We start from the raw sequence: 24,282 nt of genomic DNA on the forward strand, positions 1-24,282 counted from the left end.
CTGAGAAATGCCGTTTTTCCATCTATTTGGTGTGTCAAATCGGACAGTAAACTAAATATTACAGTACCCATGAGCCTTATCTACTTTTACTATGTTAATCTAGATAAAACTACCTGATGACCCACCGCCGATTCTCTTTTAATGATATCCTCATCTTTCTTTCAACACATAAACACGAAAGTGTGCTTGATAATTCAACAATACGTTAATGTTCATGACCATCAGTTTTATTTGATTCTCCTTCTATTGTGAGAAAGGGGTTTAGTTGTGGTTATTAATTGAATTAAAGTAAAATAAAAAATTAATTAGTGGACGCCCGCATTACCCGTGAGCCTCAGCATCCGTTGCTATGGAGACGGAGCCAGTCCGCTTCGTGATTGGGTGATTTTTGCAGGCCGTGAATTCTCCTTCATTGCGCTCGAACCACTTTCCAGGTAAGCCACGAGACTTGAATGTAATGATCAAACTTGTTTAAATGTTATAATTGATGCTTTTCTTTGCCATTAGACTCACATGGTTTACATGTTACGTGTTAGAGCAACGAATTAAAGGCCGACCAATGGTTTCCATATTAACAGTAAAAAAAGAAGAAAAAAGACGCGCCTTTTGTGCAGTCATACAGAAAATGGGAAAAACGTGAATTTTATTGATTTATTTTAAGAAAAAAAAATATTTTTATGAAAACTGGTATCTCTCACTATCGGGGTACACATTTTAAACCTTTTTTTCAACATATCTAGCCTTCACTATATAATGAACATTTTCTGTTCTCCCTGCAGATCCTGTCAAACTTCACCTTCACCCTATAGATACACCTGATTTAGAAAACCCAAAGGGACTTTTAAGAGCCAACCTCTATCTATCTTCATCATTTTCTATCTCTATCTCTCACAACCTCTCTGTCCATCTTTATTTCTATCCATCTCTTCAATCTCTGTTATCTATCTCAATTTCTCAGTTTTTCCTCTATTTCTGTCTTTGTTTACTTGTCTGTCTTATCTGTATCTGTCTGTCTGTCTGTCTCTGTCAGTGTTGCAGTGGCCACCAGACATATCCTTGACTCACAGGACCCCCATTACCAAGAGGGAGACGCATGGCTCTTGAACTGAAACATGACCACGTTCTAGCTGAAGCCAGGGTTAGAGTTTTATACACCTCAATCATTTTATACATACATAACATACAGATGGGGGACAAATTGAAGTAAAGACATAATGAATGTGCAAGGATGAGTGTATTAGATTTCAGACAGGTATATGGCATGATGCAGTTTAGCAATTAACATCCTATCATGCTCTGTGGCATATGTAAATGAGGGAATATATTTTGGAAGAATGGAGCTCCATCCCCCTGAGTTACAGAGACTTCTATGCCAAGGCTCATTCAAGCCATTAACACCTTACTAACACACTGTTGTGTTTTCTTTTCACTGGTTACATTTCTTTTGGTTCCAGTACATTTAACAACATCAGTCTTACAAGAAATATTCACTCCAACACACAGAGAGCAGCTGTGGAGAGGAAACGGTCAGGCTCTGGAGGAGACCCTCCACGGACCTCCAAAAGGGTCTTTGTAGGTCGTGGCAAGCCGAGGGGAAGGCGAGGAGGGCAACGCCAAGCCTCAGCTACAGGTTATATGTGAATTATGTGACGTTTGTTTGAATTTATTATGTAAATGGTGGACCAACTGAAATTAGAACACTGTAATTGATTGTTGAGAATTTAAAATACTCCAGTATCCAAAAAGACATTAAAAAGTTCATAAACCTTTTTGTGGCACTATTATAGAAGACATTACCAAGTACTTAACAGAAATATGTCTGATTTAAAAAATTGTTCAGTATATACAGTTGGTTAAAAAAAAAAGAAAGAACATGATTGCAGTTATAGCCTAACCTGTTGTTATTTTTCTGTGTTTTACAGTCACACACCCCCGGTTGAGTGTTCCCTGTCATCCAGTGTGGAGGTTCCCTCAGAAATACTGAATCCTCAAGAGGAATTTGGTAAATAACAGTGATGAATTTAAGTTTAAATCTAAAATTCATGTAAAATTAAAGTACTTAAAGACAAAACCCTTAGAAAAAACTGACAGTGCAGTAGATGGATTAAGAACACAATGTAGTAAAGATTTGGTCCAGTTTGATACTGAATTATGAAGGTTTATTCAAAATATTGATCAGTTGACTTTAATTGGTCCTCATCTAAATCGTCCTTTACAGCTTTATTTTGTATTTTTTACAGAGAAAAATATGGAGAGGCATCATGTCCTTCTGCTGAGCCTCAAAGAAGCTCTGCTTCATCATGGTCTTTTCGGCAGCAGAAAGCCTCAGAGCGCTGGAAAGAGGCAAGACCATACCACCTACAATGCCTTATCGCAAAGGAGGCTGTTGGTCATCCCTCGTGTTGCCTTTGCCACGAGCCTGCTGTTATCAGGTTGGTTTTCAGTAATATTAAACTTGAATTACCCAGGGTCAGTTTGCTGAGAATGAATGCTCAGTGCTTTATAAGCTAAGATGCATGTCTTGTGGAATGGTAGAAAACTTGGATACCCAGATGAAAACCACATTAATGAGAAAAGTAAATATAGGAACGTTGTGCTGTGAGGTGATAGTGCTAAACACTGAGCTACTGAGCAGTCCTATAAAATCAGATCAGAACTAATCAAAGTAAATTTGAAATAAATTATTCGCCTGAAATAATGTATTATATTAGAATGTTTTTGTTTTTTTCTCTCTCTAGGTGCAGAGAGTGTCTTCCTGAGGATTGGTTCTGTGGGGACTGTGATGTATTGCATCTCAAAAACAGCCACTCCACAACAGGGAAAGTGTGTTTCATGTTTTTTTTGAAGCCATTCCTCCAACTTCATGCATCATTAAAGGAGATGGTGGATATTGAACTTGTGAGCAAGGTACGTTCTCATGAAAGTCCTAATTTTGCTGTTCATGCGTGTCAGCAGCCAGTTACAGATAATCTAAATTAGTGGTTTTCTTTCTTTTTTCCAGCTTGCATTTTGCCAACTGTGTCTCACTTGAGTAGCCACATACTAGAGGGGCTGACTGTAACTTGACCCTTTGATGGATGTTCTGAAACTTTCAGTGTAAAAACATCATTTTCATCTCATATTTCCAGATATCATAGAAGCTGGAATGTCACTCAGATAGCACCGGTTCATCTATGTGAAGTTGTAGAATAGTCTTCTGCAGGTGAGGGAGCACATGTTGGTGAAGGTGTACCTGAAGAAATTGATGTGGTTAATGCAGGCCAAAATAAGAATGAAGTGCAAGATGCCTACACAGTATGAAAAACATTATGCATGAATACAGAAATAAATGTACATATTTGTAGTAATCAAATCCCCTCAGTCTGTTGACAGCAATGAAATGAGCTTTAAGTGTCAATTCACAGCAGATCTGAAGACATCAGCATAATAAATGAGGTGAAAACAGGAACTATTGACATGAAATAAAGAGTGTGAGATGATCTGCTGATGATCTGAATGTCTTGTTGAATGAGTGTTGATAGTCTGAGCATCATCAATACTTTATTCTGAGTGTTTGCTGTTAGAAACTGATTATTGGAGTCAGGATATTTGAGAAAATCCTATAAACTGCTCTAGTGAAAGACATGTGACGATTTGCAGTTATTAATCAATTTATGGGTGGAATATGAATATAATAATTCATAAGGTTTTATGAATTATTATTATGCACATACCGACCCAAGGGGGAATTAACCATATATGGTGAATTAACTACAACGAATTCTAATCAATCACATATATGATTAGTTCTGTTTTAATAATTATGTAGAGAACTACCGGTCCGTCCAGCAAACCGGTAAGTTATCCACACGCTCTTACGACAGAAATATTACCCTCTGGCCACGAAGATAAATTTCTATGGTAGCATCCAAACGTAAAGCAAGGATATTAGAATCAGAACGTTAAAGTGACTCGGTTGTTGCTAAATGAGCAAGTGAACAAAATAAGCATGGATATGATGTATTTAATATACAGAACGGGTAATACAAAGGTTATACGGATAAATGTACACAATTACATACAGGTGAAAGTAAAGGCAGAAAAGAGCGAGATGATCAAAGAATGGCCAATTCCAGCAGTTAACCTTAAAGAGCCAGCAAGGAAACCCAGTATTTAAAATCTTAAATACTTGCATATAGGTTCGTTGTGGTGCTTCGAGTTTCGGAGCGCTCAGTGTGGTGGATGGTCCTTCAGGAGGTGATGTTCCACGAAGTTTCAAACGAAGGCTTAACTGGAAGTAAGATGACCGGAAGATAGAGAAGAGAGTCCGTTTCTACGGCAGGAACTTGTGCAGGAAACGTGTGCATCGAAAAGACGTGTGTCATGGTATTTTAAGGACAACAGGCCAGAACGCCTTCTTGATAACGTCCTCCAATGATAGCGTTGCAATTTGGCGGTTTTTCCACATCCCTTTGTCCTGTCCCCCGAGTTAATTTATGGTATGTCAAATCAGTGCATTTTCTTCATAGTACTATTAAACATTGAACGATGCATTTGACAGAAATGTAACGTACATGGGTGAATAGCTCGGACTCACAGCTTTACGGAGAGATCAAACTCGACAGGTGTCTCTCATCACATAAAGAAGATACACTTTATACTCTAATACTATCGTTTAACATGAAAACTAACCTACTACAGTCAATTCTACGATTCTACATTAGTAACACATACATGCAACAAGCACCATAATGGCAGATACATTCATATTTGCAGGTATAATATTTGTGTATACAGTCTTTATGTAGGGCTTTTGTATGTGTGTGTGTGTCTGTGGGTGCGTGCGTGTATTTTCCTTTTTATGACCGTTTGGAATTCGGGCCTGTCTCCTCGAAACCCGATCCGTGGTGTTCGCATCTCCTTTGCGGAGGAGAGGTTCGGGACTTATCGCAATAGTCATAAAAAAAGAGTCTCGTGATCCATTAGTGTATGCCGGGCCGGATGAGATGTAAGATTTACAAACCGAAGTTCTGTGAATTGGGACTTAAACCCAGTTTATGGTGGGACCTGCTCATCTTTGAGACTGTGCAGACCCTACAGACAATACTGTTATTTCTCACAATATGACATTAATAACACAAAAATCAACACACACTCACCATCATCAACCACTAAAGATGAATAACTACAGAGATATGAACTTAAAGTTTGATTTTCCAATAACAAGTACATTGATTGCAGTAGTGAAATTAGGCCAGAAGAGACAATGATCACAAAACCTTTCAAATTCACGAGTTCACACTTACAAATAAGTCAAGTAAATTAATTGGTAAACGTATTTGGCGTGCTGTCCGGGGAGAGGGCTCCGAGCTCGGTAATCGGCCCGAACACAGAGTACCCCCCCAAAAATGCAAAATGTTGGCTACGGACAGCAGCCGGGAACTGTAACCCCCCAAAAATATAGAAATAAGGCTGATGTTTGCAAGGAGAAAGCTGTCTGCCGGATCGGGAGGGTTCTATCTGATGGGAGTTCAATACTCACAGCGAACCGATGAATATAAACCTCTTTGACCAGCAAACTAAGATAAGGTTTAGATGTTTTGGCTGGGGGCATCTGCAGCATCCGACGGGAGTTCAATACTCGCAGCGATCGGATGGGTAAAACCCCACCAGCCAGAACACTGAGAAGGAATGGCATCCGACGGGAGTTCGTTACTTGCGGCGACTAGAAGGGTAGCTTCAGCTGAGGGGGCCCCTTTAGGTGTCCGACGGGAGTTCAATACTCACTGCGATCAGACGGGTAGGCCCCAGCTGACGGTGGGGAGGACGTTTAGTAATTGGGGGGCTCTTGCGGCATCCGACGGGAGTTCAATACTCACTGCGATCGGACGGGTAAGCCCCTGTTGGCATGGGGTGAATGTTTAGTTATTTTAGATTGGGAGGGTTCTAGCGGCGTCCGACGGGAGTTCAATACTCGCTGCGATCGGACGGGTAAGCCCCCCCGCTGGCAGAGGGGTTAATGTTTGGTAAGGGCTCTTGTGGCATCCGACGGGAGTTCAATACTCGCAGCAATCAGACGGGTAAGCCCCCGCTGGCAGTGAGGTTAACGTTAGTTATTTTGGATTGGGAGGCTCTCATGGCGTCCGACGGGAGTTCAATACTCACTGCAATCGGACGGGTAAGCCCCTGCTGGCAGTGAGGTAAATGTTTAATTATTTTAGATTGGTAAGCGCTCTAGCAACGTCCGACGGGAGTTCAATACTCGCTGCGATCGGACGGGTAAGCCCCTGATGGCATAAACGCAAAACGTTTAGCTATTTTCGACTGGGAGGGCTCTCGCGCAGTCCGACGGGAGTTCAATACTCACAGCGATCGGACGGATAAGCCCAGCCATAGTTGAACGAGAATAGAAAATGTATACTGTTTCTACTGTTTTCTTATGGGAGCTCAATACTCATGGTGTCAGATAGAAGTTTGACAGATTTGACTGGGTGGTTTGAATCATCTGTTTAGAGGGTTAGTTTGAAGACCGGGAGATTTCTTGCAACATTGGATGAGGGTGAGTTTAGGAAGAGCTGGGCTCCTGCGGGAACGGGGGTGACATCACTGCTGCGGCAGTGGAGAAATTAGCCAGAAGAACTGATCTGTAGGAGCCGAGGCAACATCACTGCTGCGGCAGTGGAGAAATTAGCCAGAAGAGCTGATCTGTGGGAGCCGAGGCGACATCACTGCTGCGGCAGTGGAGAGAAAAAGCCAGAGAAACTGAGCCCCTGTGGGAGCCGAGGCGACATCACTGCTGTGGCAGTGGAGAAATTAGCCAGAAGAACTGATCTGCGGGAGCCAAGGGGACATCACTGCTGTGGCAGTGGAGAGAAGGGCCAGAAGAATTGAGCTCCTGCGGGAACCGAGGCGACATCGCTGCACTGGCAATGAGATCATTCCCATTTTATTGGAATGACGGTATTAGTTGAGTTTGATATGGCTTGTGGGTATGTGTGAGAATATGAGCTGGAGCTGAAAACCTAGCTGATAAGCGTTTGTTAGGCTTCTTTAATGTGGAAACAGTTTGATGTAGTTCTTAAAAGCTTCTTATGACCAGCGACCAAGTGTTTGAATCTGATGCTGGGAAAGGCCTTATTGAGCAGCTGTGGTTGTTGCTCCTATGGGGAACGAATGACTGGAAAAGTGGTCTGCTGGGAGCTTGAAGGTTCTTAATGCTGTTTACATGATATAAATAAAGTAATGTTGAGAAGAGAAAATCAGGAAAGGCAGGCTGGAGGAACGGCTGTGACCGGGGCCACTTGCAGAGGCAGCCTCATGCTCGGGCTGGCCCCTGGAACCTAGGGAGGAACAAGAAGTGTAGAAAAGAGGGAAGCTGGGAGTCCAATAAGGCCTCTGGGCCTGCGCCGCTAGCGGAGGCAACCTCACGCTTGGGTCAGTCCCTGGAGCCTGGGGAGGAACAAGAAGTGTAGAAAAGAGGGAAGCTGGGAGTCCAATAAGGCCTCTGGGCCTGCGCCGCTAGCGGAGGCAACCTCACGCTTGGGTCAGTCCCTGGAGCCTGGGGAGGAACAAGAAGTGTAGAAAAGAGGGAAGCTGGGAGTCCAATAAGGCCTCTGGGCCTGCGCCGCTAGCGGAGGCAACCTCACGCTTGGGTCAGTCCCTGGAGCCTGGGGAGGAACAAGAAGTGTAGAAAAGAGGGAAGCTGGGAGTCCAATAAGGCCTCTGGGCCTGCGCCGCTAGCGGAGGCAACCTCACGCTTGGGTCAGTCCCTGGAGCCTGGGGAGGAACAAAAAGTGTAGAAAAGAGGGAAACTGGGGAGTAAAATATGGGATCTGGGCCTGCACCACTAGCAGAGGCAGCCTCACGCTAAGGTCCATGGTTGAGCTGTAGACCAAAGACAAAAAGAGAGTTTGAGACTGATGACCGGGCCTGCGCTATTAGCGGAGGCATCCTCACGCTAACATCTACAGGCCACAGACAATGGATAGGGTAAGAGACGGTGGGATGAAATGGCTGAAACAGCGGAGCTTGCTCTGCTAGCAGAGGCATCCTCACGCTAGGAGGGAAGGCATTCGCCAAGAGGGCGAAGAGAGCTGTATGTGGTGTGGCACCTGGGAAACTGCGGTGTGTGGCTAGGCGGAGGGAGGAGGAGAGTGGGGAATCTGGGGCCCAGCCCAGGCTCACTGCGGCCTGACGCCTGTCTTCTAGTGCATGAATCGAAGAAGCAAGAGAGAGGAGATAGCTGAGCAAAGATAGCAGTTCCTGTTTAGAACAGTTTGGACCATCTATGAAGATGGAAACAAATAAAAATATCCTATTTTTCCTTATGTGGTGAGGCCTAGAAATTAACTGTATTTAAGTTAAAGCCCATAAATTCAGTTTGAGTTCAGCGAAACTGTGCAAGGCTGAGAAATCGATTATTAATTTTTATTAATAAGCCTAAAATGCTTTATAACCTGCATATATTCACCTCTGGCACGATTGTTTGATACCATACTGTCGTTTACAGTTTGTACTGTCATTGATTGATGTTGAACAATCATCAAACAGCAAAGTAGGCTACAGACTGATTTAGATGATCGTTTGTTCTTTTAACTGTTGCTGGTTTGAGTCACGTGCACCTTCATTTAGTAAAGATCAAAAGAGACTAGCTTGTAAAAGAGCTTTGCATAGTGTTTTTTTTTTTTTTTTTTTTTTTGCTATTTCCCAATACTTATCCAGACCTGGTACTCAAATTACTCAAATCAAATTCCATGCTTTCTCAAACTGCGTAGGAACATACAACATAACAGTTTATTCACTGGTTATTTGTCTATGGTTCGTTACGTTACTTACAGATTTCTGCTAGTTCTAAATATAGATGAACATACAGATGAATAGGAACGGTAAAATTTATTTAAATGCATCAGCAAAAGAACGATTTTAAGAATTTGTCCTACCAGTCTGTGCCTCGTCTCAATAGTGAAGCTGTGGGTTGAAGTTACAGAAATGCATACTATTACTTTAAGTTTCCAAGCGATTTGTTGATAAATCGCAGAACAGCGATGACAGTAAGTTCCGAGTTTCATAGTGATTCAGCGTGCGAACTGAACGTGATATATGAGCCACTGTTTGCGTGTTTAACCACAAGGAAGCGGCACAGTAATTTATAACGGCAAGTCACAGAAACAATCCCCCGATCAACATTGATCCAGATGGAATGACTGAAAATTCAGGAAAGACGACGAGAAGGATTTAAACTGCTTCTTGCGAGGTTGAGCCGATGGAGTGGAGAATGTGAGCCGGCTGGGAACTGGATCTGCACTGCGGCGCGGCTCCGGGCTTACTGAAGGCCTGCTGCGGCGGCCTGGCGCTGGAAGAAGGCCCGTTCCGTCGCGGGAAGAGGCGGCATTGCCCGAGACTCGAGCTTGGTGCTTGGTTGCCTTATTGTCATTTTTCTATGACAGTAATGATTGAATGGGCCAGAGTATGGAAATACACAGAAGGATATCGCGGATGATTCAGACGTGGCGACAGGCCTCGGCGTTTTGGCATGCAGGGACCCGTTTGTTTGGGCTGACGCCCCTCCGAAATAATGCCGTTGGATTGGAGAAAAATTGTTCTTAAGGCCAGAGGATTGTGGCAAAGATTCCTCGAGGATGAAAGATTCTTCATCGGACGCGACTTCGGACATGTTAGGAACTTAGGGCGGGACCAAACCCTGGAAACTGTCGAGGATCCTTGGGTGAGTTTGACTGTGATTATATACAGGCCTGAACTCATGCCGATTGGGTAGACATGTTGATTACAGATTGTTGACAGCTGGTTGAGATGACGTAATGATTAAGATGTTGTAATGATTGGGTATCTTATTTGACTTGTTCCTCCTGAACTACGTTTATAAAACATCATATATAGAGCAGCACAAAGTAGAGTTAATAATACAGAATCATCTCATATTTAAAATATCAAAGCAGTGATCTGTATTAAATCCAGTATAATCACCAGTATAGGCTACATGTAGATTAGAGAGGATGAATCAAAGTGTGAACTCAATGTAAATGAAATACACTAAAATGAGTTTTCAGAAATATAAACCAGAATGAGAGTCTGAGGAGTGAAAGGTTTCCTCAGATGAACTGCATTAAGTGAAGATTATAGAGCTTTTTAGCTTAAGCTGATTTAAGTTTTATCTGTTTTGTATCGTCGTGACCAATAAAAAAGTGTTTATATTGTCATGACCGCCTCCTGTGAGACTTTACTTAAACTGAGCCTCAGAACAGAAGCTCCATCACTCCTGAAGATCTTCAGCTGCGGCGGGTGAGAACTTTATGATTGAGGCAGATCTGACTATCCTGACCCTACCTGAAGAATCACAGGGTTAAAGCTGAATGATTAAAAGACACACGACTGACAATATATGTGACATTTGTGTGTGTTTTGTAATATTTATGTTGTATAATCTGCAGATTAATATGAGCTTTGTTCATTTTGAACTTTGACATCCCACATTTAAACTCCTCAGGATTGTTTTTGGTGTTTCATATCAGGCTCACCTGTAGAGCATGTGTTGGGACTAACCCAGCATCCAAAGATGAATTAATAAACACTTGAAAACTGGGACCAATTTCAGAGAGGATAAATGATCGAGGGACGCGTAACAGCATCTCCAATATTGCTGGATAAAGCTAGATTATAGAGTTTAAGATGGTTTAAGTTTTAACTGCTTTGTATCGAATCCAATAAAATAAGTATTTTTATTGTTACAAACGCCTCCTGTGAGGCTCATGTGAGAGTGTTTTATCCATGCCATGTAGAGATAACAGTATTGTTTTTCACTAGAGCAGTTTATAGGATTTTCTCATACATTGTGACTCCAATAATGTGTTTCTAACAGCAAACAGTCAGAATAAAGTGAGATGATCTGCTAATGTCTTGTTGAATGAGTGTTGATAGTCTGAGGATCATCAATATTAACAGAGAAACTGCTGAAAACACTCTTTATTTCATGTCAATAGTTCCTGTTTTCACCTCATTTATTATGCTGATGTCTTCAGATCTGCTGTAAATTGACACTTAAAGCTCATTTCATTGCTGTCAACAGACTGAGGGTATTTGATGGTGTTTATGTTTGTTTATTTCTGTCTTCATGCCATAAATGTTTTTCTTACAGTTCTTTACTAATTTTCTAGATATTTGCCATTATTTTAATGAAGAAACAGAATAAAGTTTAATTTATAACTTTTTGCTTCTAATTCTGCCTCATTTGCTTTACGATAGATGGATATAAATGATTAATGCAATTAGTTTAAGAGTGAAATACAAAAGGGGTTAATATAGCAAGAAAAAAGAAAGAAAGAAAGAAAACAACTTGTCATGCATACTTAGAACAAGAATCATTTGACAACATTCAAACACTGTATTGAAGGATCACAGTACAGCCCAAAATACTCTTTAATTTTCATTTGAAATCTTTATACATTTAAAATATAATGAAATTTAGTATGATCTCTTACTCTTTTATATACTTTATTAAGTACTGGTCAAAATAAATGTTGTTTCATTTTTACATAAAAATATCTGTTACACTACATGATAATGGGACATTAAAACATTTGGTTTTCACAAAAGTAATTTGAAACATTAAAATAGACACTTGGATTTAATGGGTTTTCTATTTAAATTCACTTTTTGTACATTTAATTTGATATCTGGACTTTAACCCTATAAAAACAAACACAGTAACTGATATTTTTGATTTGGGCAGATCAGCTCCTCCAACCAATCTGTAATTCAGTCAGTGAAGCTCCGCCCACAGCAGTCACATCATCAGTGAAGCTCCTCCCACATCACTCACATCATCAGTGAAGCTCCTCCCACAGCAGTTCTCCAATAAAAACTGGAATATTCCCATCAGACGAGCACTGAAGCATCAGGAAGAGCTGAAAACTGCAAAGAACATGAGTGATCCAGAACCCTGCAGAATGAAACACACTGAAGATACTGAAGAACAAAGAGGTTGGTGTTTATTCTTCATTCATTCATGATGCTGAACAACATTCATGTTCTTGCACATTTAGATAAACTATCAAATACATACTGAACTTTAAATGACAACATTCATGTTAGAAAGATTCAAACACTTCTGCATATTTAGAAACTATGAAATGATACATAATGTTCTTTTCTAGATCAGTAAAGGGAAGTTTCAACTTCATACTGATTGTCAACATCAGATCAAACTAAATATTTTACATTTGTTTCATATCTGGTTCACAATTAGCAGAAGTGTTTCCAGAATTTAGGCATTTTCAATATAGTTTTCAACACTGTTATTTTTTAGGAATAAACTGTAAACACCAAAATGTATGAAGTAAATGAACTTTCCAGAATGACTGACAGGGTTGTGAGTGTAACTTGAGCAAAATCTCTTCTTAGAGTAACTTTGGTAACAGGGTTGATGAATGCAGTCGTTCATTTGTGTAAAAACTGAGACAATGGATTGAGATTATTTTCTTGTCCTCCCATCATGCTGTAGAAAAGAGCCCAGATGATGTCACTTCCTGGGCGTCACAGTTTTAAGAAATCCTCTGGTTTTGAAAGGAGGAAAATCATGTCAGAAGTAACAGGGTTGAGTGAATCATGTCACTGATAATAACACATTTAAAGATGCAGTCAGTCTAGACTTTGAGCATGTGAACTTTCAACAGACACGGCAACGGTCGAGATATGACTTGATATATTTTTAAAAACATAAATAACAAATAAAAATCACTCCAAAATTTTAAAACATACAGTCTACTCCACTTTACTGCAAACTTCACTTGATCTTGTGTTTCTGGAGTCCCACATTCACATGTGTATGAAAGGAAGTCAGTGGAAGGAGAAGTCTGCTGTGAACGGCCCTTAATAATTACACAGTTTTAGGAAAATTAATTAAATATCAAATGTCAAAATATGGCTGTTAATATCACATTAGTTCATTTTGTCATTGATCAAATATATTACTCAAAATATTTCAGAGCAATGTTTTCTTTATTTTCTTAATATTATTTATAAATTATTAAGAATTATTTAAGGGAAGGTGGCAGAGCAGCTATTTGGGAAATTCTGTAGCCAGAAGACGTCCATTCAGTGCTGATTGTCTTAATTCAGTAAATCTTGATGTAAAAACATTTGAAATAGGAGTCAGATTAAACGAGCAGCTAAAGTAAAATTGAGACTAAAGTCTAAAATTAAGTGAATTTCACAGGAGCGGTGAAAAGACGTACACACATTATTCCTTCACCAGACCACTGGATTCTGTCGCTGGAACGACAGCTGGTCCTTTACGATTGGAAGATTAATGTTAAAGTTTCAGGGACATTTGCAACTGATTTATGCAAATGCATCAAAATGATCGTAATGTTTTGTAGCAGTTGTCTATCACAACAAGTCTCAATTTTATGACCTTTGACTTCATATTTCTCTCTTTATTTTGATTTACTGAAAATGAAATTATAGTTTTTTCTTCTTTCATTTCAGAGCTGACGGAAGTGAAGGAGGAGAGTGAAGAACTGAGTGAAGTGGAGGAGAAACATCATGACAAACCTGGAGAAAAACCTTTGAGTCGCTCAAAGACTAAAAAGACATTTTTAAAGAAAAGGGCCAAGAAATCTACAACCTGCACTCAGTGTGGAAAGAGTTTCTCAACCAAACAACATCTTGAGATTCACATGAGAGTTCATACTGGAGAGAATCCGTTCACATGTGATCAGTGTGGGAAGAGTTTCAGTCAATCATCAAGACTTAAAGAACACATGATGATCCACACAGGAGAGAAGCCGTTCACATGTGATCAATGTGGGAAGAGTTTCACTACCAAACAATATCTTGAGGTTCACATGAGAGTTCACACTGGAGAGAAGCCGTTCACATGTGATCAGTGTGGGAAGAGATTCAAACAAAGAGGACATCTTAAGAGTCACATGAAAGTTCACACTGGAGAGAGACCGTTCACATGTGATCAGTGTGACAAAACATTTCTTACGTCATCAGCCCTGAAGAGACATCTGACAGTTCATACAAAGGAGAAGCCACATTCATGTTCTGTGTGTGGAAAGAGTTTTTCACAGCTGTATAATTTACAAGAACATGAGAAAACACATACTGGTGTGAGAGAGTACATGTGCTTTGAGTGTGAGAAGACTTTTACTACATGGAGCGATTTAAAAAAGCACCAGAGAATTCACACTGGAGAAAAACCTTTCAAGTGTTCACGCTGTGACAAGGGATTCAGTCAGTTAGCACATCTGAAAAGACATGAGAAGATCCACACTGGAGAAAAACCTTACAAGTGTTCACACTGTGACAAGAGATTCAATCAGTCATCACATCTGAAAACACATGAGAGGATCCACAGCAGAGAGAAGCCGCACACGTGTGATGAGTGTGGGAAGATTTTCACTATTAAAAGTAACCTGAAGATACACATGAAGATCCACGCAGTGGAGAAACCACATCACCACAGTGTGAAATTAAGTAGTTCATTTTTATGTGCTGAACAACAATCCCTCTTTTGTGTAAGTTAGCCACAGCCAAATCTCTCCTCTCCAGCTATAGTTGGCGCCATGGGCTACAAGTTTTATTTATTTATTTTTGTTTTGCAGTTACAAAACGTATTTTTGTACCTGCATCAGCAAATTATTCACAAAAATTTTAAGCAAACAAGTTTAACCCTTTAACGACCCAGTGGTCTGCTGGCGGGACGATAGAGTGTTATAAGGTTAAACAAGTTTCTTTTTTAAATGAGGAGTATACCATCTAATCTTTTATTATGCTCGCAGTGCATCAGTTAAATGAATTGCAATATTAATTTAATAATAAAAGTAGCATAATAATAACAATAATTTAACAGCCCTGTGTGCCCATCCGCTATTCGCCACTGTGAAGGGATAAACGGTGTTCAGGCACGGCATCAAAGCGATTACCTGTTTAATCCAAATCCACATGCGTGGACTGTTCAATATTCAGTACTGCAATGTCTGAGTCTCTCCAGTCACATGATGTTTCTCATGTGTTTTCAGTCGGCACAACAAAGAAACGTTTACTAGACTGTGGACTATCTTTGCTCTCTGAACAGTGGCAGCCTGCAGCTGAATTTTTGTGACCACTGAAGCCCCGGGTATACTTCGGCCGTCCGCGTTTGTGAATTTGATGTTCGTAATTTTCATCATGCGGCAGGCTCGTGGCCACAACCCCGTCCGCATGCAGCCCAAATTTCGAGACTGCGCAGATGGTGCACATGCAACAGCGCATGCGCAAGCAAGACAGAAGAGCCCACTAGGTGGCAATACACACAGTACTGAGCACAATGTGCAGTCGTCAAAGAAGAGTGTAAAAAAACAATTCAAAAACAAGACGAATAAACTCAGAGGCATGCTTTCCCCATCGTTTTTTTAATTCCTGTTCTCTTGGTGTATATTCTGAACTATGTTGCAATGGTGGATGCACTATTTTTCTTCTCCGATCCTGCCCAGCGAATGTCCTATTGATGACATGATGTCTGGTAATAGTATGTGTCGAACTCTGTGATCCACGTGCATCTGTGGTTTACTATACTTTGAAAGATGCACGGACAGAACTGCATGCGAGACACGTCCGTGCTCAAGGGTAAATAATTATCTTTGAAAGGCTTGCACACTCAACTGTGCACGAGATGGAGCAGAACTTGGGAAATGACATATAGCCAGGCCTTAACCACTCCAAATTGTAGTGGACTGGAACAGACGGCTCACTTTGGGAAAAAATACCCCCCAATGTCCCCCATGTTATTATGCCTTGTCATGTAGTTTTAACTGTTGCTGGTTGATGCGAGAGGCATTCTGGGATACCTGGCTCGATGCATCCTCGATAAAAGAACACATCCGGGGATTGTACTTGGCTAGATGTGAACTTTGAATTGGATCAGTACTCGGGCAGCAACTGATGATGTTTCACAAGAACAGACAAGAATGCATATTAAGAAATGGATAACTAATGAATAAATGAGGCATTTATATAGCGCTTTACTATGTACACTGTAAGTGCTTCACAATCACATCAGGGGTTGCTCCTCATCCTGGATAATTCAACAGCAGACACAGAGCAACAGCACCAAGATCAAATCTGTGGTTTATTGATAAAGAAAGCCCTATTTGAAAATTTGATCTGACGTTGTCGGAGTTGTGAGATCCAGATGATCACTGGGCGTTCAGCGCTCATGTACACCGCCGAGAGCAGCCTTACCTCGGCTAGTCCTTCTGATGTTTGCTGCTGACTCTGATGACTCTGTAGTGGTTAAACATGAGATAAAATTAATCTTTTGTAACAGGCAATCTTTGGTTTTATTAATCTATATTTTGTTCCCTGGAAAATCGTTTTGGCTGAGGGTAAAGTTTCATAACTTAATATATTTAGGCTATTTAACTTTACCGTTGTAGTTTATTAGAGTGCTGACTTTGAACGTTTGACTGAACTGTTTGCTTTAATTTTTATTGTAGCTTCTTATACCTGTAAATGTAAATGTACCTTTTGCTTATATTTTTATAATGGCTATTATTGATCATTAAAACAGACATTTAACAAAAAAAGACGGATTTGTGTTTTATGATTGCAAACTATAAGCACATATTGCCTGAACCACATATGTTTAATATTTTTAAAATGTAAATTAAAAGAGGAAGTTTTATAGTTCTGGTTTATACCATTCTGGTGTTTTATAGTTTGTTTGGTTGTAAATATACATGCAGTGAAGATAATTATTGACTGCGTTGCCTAAACCACATGCATGGGTATTAATATGTTAATTTTATTGTTGCCTAAAATATACATGCAGAGATAACTGGAGTGGCCAGAATATCAAATGTCAAGTGTCCCCAACTAAGCAAGCCAAAGGCAACAGCGGCAGGGAACCCAAACTCCATCAGGTGGCAAACAGGTGTTAATGCATAGTTGGTTTGTGAAGTTATTTATGCCGTTTTCTTTTCCCCCCAGATAACCATGGTTGATAAATGGTCAGTAGATAACACGTGCCACTGGATTCAAAATATAAAACTCATTGATGCAAAAGAGAGTTTCAGAGGTACACATGAAAATTTATAAATGTTCATTTTGTGATGTTGTGAAGTTTCAACTCACAAAGTATCTAACTCACCTGTAAGTGCAACATAACCACCAATCAGATTTTAGTGTTACCTGTAACATTGAGGGATGTTTTAGAAGATATAAAACGGTTGCAAATTACAGAAACCATATCTATCGAAAGCACAGAAAAGCTTTGCAACATCCCCTATTTGAAAAGGCTACTGTTGTTGAAGATGACAATGAAAGTGAGGAGCAGGTGCCTGAAGATGATCTGCTAGAGAACAACCAAAATTCTTCACCTGGAATTGATTTAGAAACTGTGTTATTGGGACTGAGATGGCATATAGCCCTCTTTATATTAAACCTTCAAGAAAAACATTTACTTCCTAAAGCAACTCAGGATACCATTGTTTCCAGCTTGCAGTTCATCTTGAAATTTTTTCAATAAAATTATTTTGAAATGATAAAATTCCACTTGACCAAATCTGGGTTTAGACTTGAGTACCAGGAAGACTTGGATAACCTGCTAAATAATCAGACACTTATAGAAAGTGTGTTTGCCTATATTCAGTCAGATTATCAACTTTTCAAATATTGCAAAGAACATATATATTTAGTGGAGCCAGTTAAGCACATTCTTGGAACCAATTGCCAGGGGAAGGAGGACACATTTCAGTATGTGCCTATCATAGATGTTCTGAAAACAGGACCTATTTCAATCGTATAGAAGAACCTGTGAACAAGCCCCAAGTACAGATTTTTTAAGCAGTTACACAGATGGAGAATTCTTTCATGAGAGCCCCTTTTTTGAATATCCAAATATTGTAAGATTACATCTGTACACTGCCGAATATAAAGTTGCAAACCCCTTGGGGTCTAAAAGATCAGTTCACAAATTAGCAGCCTTCTATTTTACGATTGGCAATCTTGAATCTAACTGCAAATCACAATTGAGGTATATACTGACTTAATGAACAATTTTTTGGAGGGTTTGGTGCCTCTTTTGATTTACCAGAGTTATCCAGGCATTACATTTTTTGCACATTGTCTCATTAAGCCAGATAAATGCTGAATGACCGCACTAACCTCCCTCAAAAACTTCCACATAGTGTGCTAAAGCAAAACACACTACCAGGGTCTACTGCTCAGGTCTGGTGCCTCTTCAGGATTTTGCCATTTCTCATTGGACATTACATTCCAGAAGCTGAGGTGCATTGGGACATTTACCTGAAGTGTAGGGATATAGGAGATGTGATTTTATCCCCCACCATACAAAGGAATATCATCCCTTTCCTAAGTCTTCAGATTCCTGAATTCCTGTCCTCCTTCCAGTCTGTATTTCCTGAGACTTTCACTCCAAAACTACACTATCTAATTCATTATCCACAACTGATACTAAAGTTTGGGCCTCTGAGACAGCTGTGGGGCATGAGATTTGAGGGAAAGCACCAATACTTCAAGCGATTAGCCCACAACACGTGTAACTTCAAGAATCTCAGCTACATCCTTGCCAAGAGGCACCAGTTAAGACAGTGCTGGGAATTGACTTCGCTGGATTCCCTTCATCAGAACAACTACACGGAGGGTGAAGGGGCAGTACGTTTTCGAGCATTACTACTGGAGATACAGAAAGGTGTGATTAGAAGAATTGAGGCGGAGGACATTCGGGGTGACGAGAGACTTGGTGTGTTTAGCTCTCTTATGATTAACAACGTGAAATACTGTGTGGGAGACAACTTAATTATAGATATTGTGGAGGAGGACATTCCAATCTTTATAAAGATTGAAAAGATTTTGCAGTTCAGGGGTGCTTGGATTATCTTTGGCAAGCTGCGGATACCAAAAACATTTGAAAGACATTACCATGCATTCAAATTGGAGGACCAGAAGGAGTAGATTCTGGTGCAGCCAGGGGAGGAGAAAGAATTTCTTCCTCTTGACACATATGTGACCAGTCACGGAAAGTAGGGACACAAGTCGGTTCTGGGGCATTTTTTTTTTTTTTTTTTGATCAATTTTTTATTGATTATTGTATAGATAGGGTCACATACAGTTGTCCAAAGTAAAACACAAACAAGGAGGTGACACCCCCCCCTCCCCCTCCCCCTCCAGCGGTCCCCAAGGTCCAGGCCATTGATCATTGACATAAAATTGCAATCAAAACAAAATAACATTCACATATACACCTGCATAATAAAATAAAATAAAGATAACAATAGTAAAACAAAACAGATACAAGTCTGCAATATGAGAAACTTAGGATAAGTAAAATAACAAAAATCATCAGAGGTTTGAGAGTCCAATCATATCACAAAATTAGATTCTAACCATCTTGAAGCTTTTCTGTCAACTTATCTGCCACAGATTCCCAAGCCTCAAGAGTTGAGGCTCTAGCTTTATTTATTCTGGCCGTTGACAGTTCTAACATTACTATATCATGAAACTGAAATAGCCAGTGTCGCACAGATAAAGTATTGGGAGGGAGCCATCTTTGCGCAATTATCTTTTTGGCAGAGGTTAGTCCTGCCAGCCAAATCTTCCTTTGTAGCTCTGTGAAACCTAAATTGGAGTCATCGTTTAGAAGGAGCACAACTGGTTGTACTGGTATTTCTTTTCCTATCATATCAGACATTATTGATGAGATCTTTTCCCAGAACTCATAAACCTTCTCACATTCCCAGACCATATGCATGAATGTTCCTTCTTGTTGGTAGGGACAAAAACTACACTGGGGATTTGCAGATAATTTAATGAGGAAGCGTTTCTTCGGTGTCCAGTACAATCTGTGACAAAATTTGAAATGAATTAATTGATGGTTTGGATTTTTTGATGCACAGAAAATATTTTTCCATACCGTCTCCCAATCAATCTGGTCTACAGATAGCTCCCTTGTCCAAATTGTGTGCAGTGGTAATTGTTTTTGCTTAGCTTCAAGAAGGTAAGGATAGACAGCTGACACTACCCTTTGTTGAGAAGGATTAAAGAGCCAACTGTGAACAGGATGTGTTTCGAGAGCTGATCCCCATGGGACTCCATATGCTCTGAGGGCTGAACGCAGTTGCAAAAACAAAAAAAAGGAAGATGCCGGTACATTAAAAGATGCAACTATATTTTGAAAGCTGAGCATCCCGTTATCATTCCATATGTCAGCAAGAGTCCTTATTCCCTGCTTTGACCACTGTTCTGATGTGAACGGTTCAGAACCACATTTAATATTCCTATTACGCCATAGGGGAGTCTGTAGATGCCATTTGTTGTTGTAACTTAATAATTTCTCCACTGCTATGAAAGTGTTAATGGTGTTTGTTACAATGGGACCGAAGGATTGTTTACAATACTTTAAAGAGAGTCCAGAAAACAGTACATCTTCAAGTCTAAATGGTCTGACAATTGCTGCTTCTATTTCTCTGCAAGGTGTGGAAGCTATAGAGTCAAACCATGTCTTGACTGCTCGCAGTTGGAATGCTTTATGATATAGCTCAAAATTGGGAAGGGAGAGACCACCCTCCATTTTAGTACGTTGCAATGTCGCCAGTTTTAACTTTGGTTGTTTGCCATTCCAAAGAAAACTGCGAATTAAAGAGTCAAGTTTTTTCCACCATTTTAAAAGAGGTGGCAAAGGAATCATGGCACTAAGAAAATTAACCCTAGGTAATATATTAATCTTCACAGTCGAGACTCTAGATTGCAGAGATGCAGGAAGTGTCCTCCACCTGTCAATATCTCTTTTAAGCTTTTGAAAGACTTTATCATAATTAATATGTACAATTTCTTTTAGAGAGGGCCGTATAAATATCCCTAGATAAGTTATCTGATTCATAATTGGGATAACTGATGGTATCTGGGTACTCTGAGCTTTTTTGTTTAAAGGTAGAAGAGATGATTTGGACCAATTGATTCTGTATCCGGAAAATTTCCCAAAACAGTTAAAAATTTCTAGTATGTTTTGTATTGCGTCGAAATCTGAAAAATACAGTAAAATGTCATCTGCATAGAGAGATATTGCATGTTGGGTATCCTTGATTGAAATGGAACAAATTTGGTCTTATTTTTTGCGCTAAAGGTTCGAGAGACAATGCAAATAACATTGGTGAGAGGGGGCATCCTTGCCTTGTCCCTCTCAAAATATTAAAAGGTTGGGAGTGTAAGCCATTTGTTGCTATAATTGCTGATGGATTATAATAAATTATTTGTACCATATTAATAAATTTCTCATCAAAACCAAATTTATCTAACACCATCCATAAATAATCCCAATTTAATCTATCTAAAGCTTTATCTGCATCTAAGGATAAAACTGCACAAGGGAAATTTTTATCCTTACTTTCATAAATTACATGTAACAACCGACGTATATTGTCTGCAGCCAGACGATGTGGGATAAAGCCAGATTGATCGCTATGAACTAATTTACAGATATATTTTTCAAGACGTAAAGCTAAAACCCTAGCATATATTTTTAAATCTGAGTTAATTAAAGAAATTGGTCTAAAATTTGAACATTTAGTATGGTCCTTATCTTTTTTTGGAATTAAAGAGATTAGAGCTGTATTCATTTGTTTTTCAAAGTGTCCCTTTTGGATTGCAGCATTTATTGCAGCATGCATAATTGGTCCTAATATATCCCAAAAATTTAAAATTAATTCAGGGGGGATCCCGTCTGGCCCAGGTGATTTTCCCTTCTTTACCGTTTTTAATGCTGCATACAGCTCCTCAAGTGTTATAGGTTGGGTCATTTGTTCAGATTCACTATGCGTTAATTGTGGTAAATCGATGTCCTGTAGAAATTTATGACATTCAACCTTGTCAGTACTATCCTTTGGCTGATATAGCTCTTTAAAATGTTCTGCAAAAGTATTGTTTATCTCTCTAGGATTTGTTACTAGGCCTTTTGTAGGTGAATGAATGGTATCAATAATAGCCCTACCTTCACTTTGTCTGAGTTGTAGAGCCAGTAACTTACTGGGTCTTGGCCCATTATAATAATACTTCTGACGGACTCTATGCATAATGAATTCAGCTTTTCTTCGGAGCAAATCATTTAGCTTTGACCTAGAACTCTTTAAAGCATTTTCAACTGATCTTGAGAATTCCTTCTTCAAATCTTTCTCATGGGAGAGGCAAATTTGTTCTAATTCCTGAATTTGTGATTTTCTTGCTTTATTTAAATGTGATGAGAAAGATATAACGAAATCTCTAATAAAGCCTTTTGTAGCCATCCATACCATCATGTGGTTATCCATACTATTAAGGTTTATGCTCAAAAAATCTTTCAATTTATTTCTAAAATCTATTAAAAATGCAGAATCTTGTAGAAGAGATATATTAAATTGCCATCTTGGAGACCTCTCATGTGAACAGTAAATAAACTTTGTCAGAAGAGGGTTGTGGTCAGATATTACAGCAGGAAGGATTGCGATGCTCTCAAAACACATCCTGAATTCACGAGAACATAAAATATAATCTATTCTAGAATATGTCTGATGCCTTGAAGAAAAGAAAGTGTAATCTCTAACCAAAGGATTCTGAACTCGCCATACATCTATGAGATTAAAAGTTTGCATAAAGGATTTAAAGTTTACAGATGTTGTCTCTTGCGATTTGGAAAATATAGTAGTGGATTTATCAAGCATCAAATCAGCAAGTGCATTCATGTCCCCTCCAATAATAAGGGCATATTCATTCAGGAGTAGCAACTGATTAGTTAACCACTGAAAAAAGTTTACGTCGAAAACTGCTGGAGCATAGACGGAGACAAAAGCTATTTTCTTGCCTTGAATACTTGTGCAGAAATAGCTCAACCTGCCAGATTTATCATTACTACATCTTTCAATAACAAGAGGAAAGTTTCTTTTAATGAGTATAAGAGATCCTTTTGTTTTTGTTCCATCACTAGATGCAGCAATGACTTTATAAAATTTATTTTGTACACGAGCAACATCGCTTGTTTTTAGATGAGATTCTTGAACTAAAGCCACATCTACGTTATGTCTGTTTAAACTATGCAGAAACTTTGTTCTCTTTATAGGACTATTTAAACCTCTGATGTTAACTGAAATCATTGAGATATTAACCATTATCAAAGGGACTGTAAACTTTGACTATATTAAAGGGTAAATAATTAGTTGTTTTAGACAACACTAGTTTGATTGCACATTTCGTTACTAACATAAACAAAGAGATACATGGTAGGACGAAACTCCCCCCTCCCCGCTCCCCCAGACCGCTAGATATTCCCCAACTTGTGTATCGGAACCGTGACAGTATCATACGTTCCACTGATCTGAAACTCACCCGCTCCCTCTCGTGTGTGACTTCAGAAACAAAAGTTAACAGGAACAATAGAACACGTTCAAGTAAAAGCACGCCTTTCTGCGTTATATAGGCTACTCTCAAAATTTGTGCTGCCCTGAACAAGAAATAAATCCTGAACGTAATGAAACGGCATTCGACTTATTGGTAGCCTGTGTTTATCCAAAGTAAATGTAGAATGTCCTTAACCATACAGTTCCATGAACAGTCCTGCCAGTTACGATGGCAGGTTAATTATCAGTTTGATTCGTGTCCATCTCGTATGGATTGACATCGCCAAAAGTCAGCTGCCGTTTTGCCCGCGAAGTGTCTGCGATCTGAAGTCGGAACTCCTCTGCTTCTTGTGGCGAAGAGAAAGACAGTTTCTCACCGTTGTGCATAACGCGCAGAATAGCTGGGTAGATCAAAAATGATTGGATTCCTGAAGCTCGTAACTCCTTCTGTGTATCAGCAAAACTTCTCCGCCTTTGCGAGGTGTAGGCGCTGTAGTCAGCAAAGAATTTCAGCCGATTCTCGCCATCCAGAATTGGTCCCCTCTTGCTCACCTCTCTTGCCCCATCTAAGATAGACTGACGGTCTTGATATCTCAGCACTTTAAAAATCATAGTGCGACCCGTCTCCGTGGACCTCTGCTGTCCATAGATGCGGTGGGCTCTTTCGATCTCTATTGGCCTGTTTGAGAGCGAGGGGATCCACTTTGGAAGCATTTCTGTGAGAAAGCGTATTGCGTCGCCTCCCTCACGGTTCGGTGCGAGACCAACAAGTCGAACATTATTGCGTCTTTCTCGATCTTCCAATTCTGCCAGCTTTACTTGAAATTTAGACACATCTGATTTGCAGCCGACAACGTCTTGTTTCAGGCCTCTCGTCTCGCGTTGGATATTGTCCACTTTGTCGATAAGCCCGCGC

At 39.8% G+C, this 24,282-nt stretch overlaps 2 protein-coding genes across 2 annotated transcripts in view; both read left to right on the plus strand.

The window, feature by feature from the left end:
* LOC125243939 (gastrula zinc finger protein XlCGF57.1-like) overlaps window positions 1-24,282 on the plus strand; it is an 848,513-nt gene that overhangs the window by 163,404 nt on the left and 660,827 nt on the right. The window lies entirely within an intron of this gene.
* Window positions 13,621-16,850, plus strand: LOC125244860 (zinc finger protein 239-like). The gene has a single exon (XM_048155221.1). The coding sequence runs from the start codon at window positions 13,674-13,676 to the stop codon at window positions 14,526-14,528; it is 855 nt and encodes a 284-aa protein (XP_048011178.1). The 5' UTR covers window positions 13,621-13,673; the 3' UTR covers window positions 14,529-16,850.

Source organism: Megalobrama amblycephala, linkage group LG1, assembly GCF_018812025.1.
Source record: "Megalobrama amblycephala isolate DHTTF-2021 linkage group LG1, ASM1881202v1, whole genome shotgun sequence".
Lineage (NCBI taxonomy): Eukaryota > Metazoa > Chordata > Actinopteri > Cypriniformes > Xenocyprididae > Megalobrama > Megalobrama amblycephala.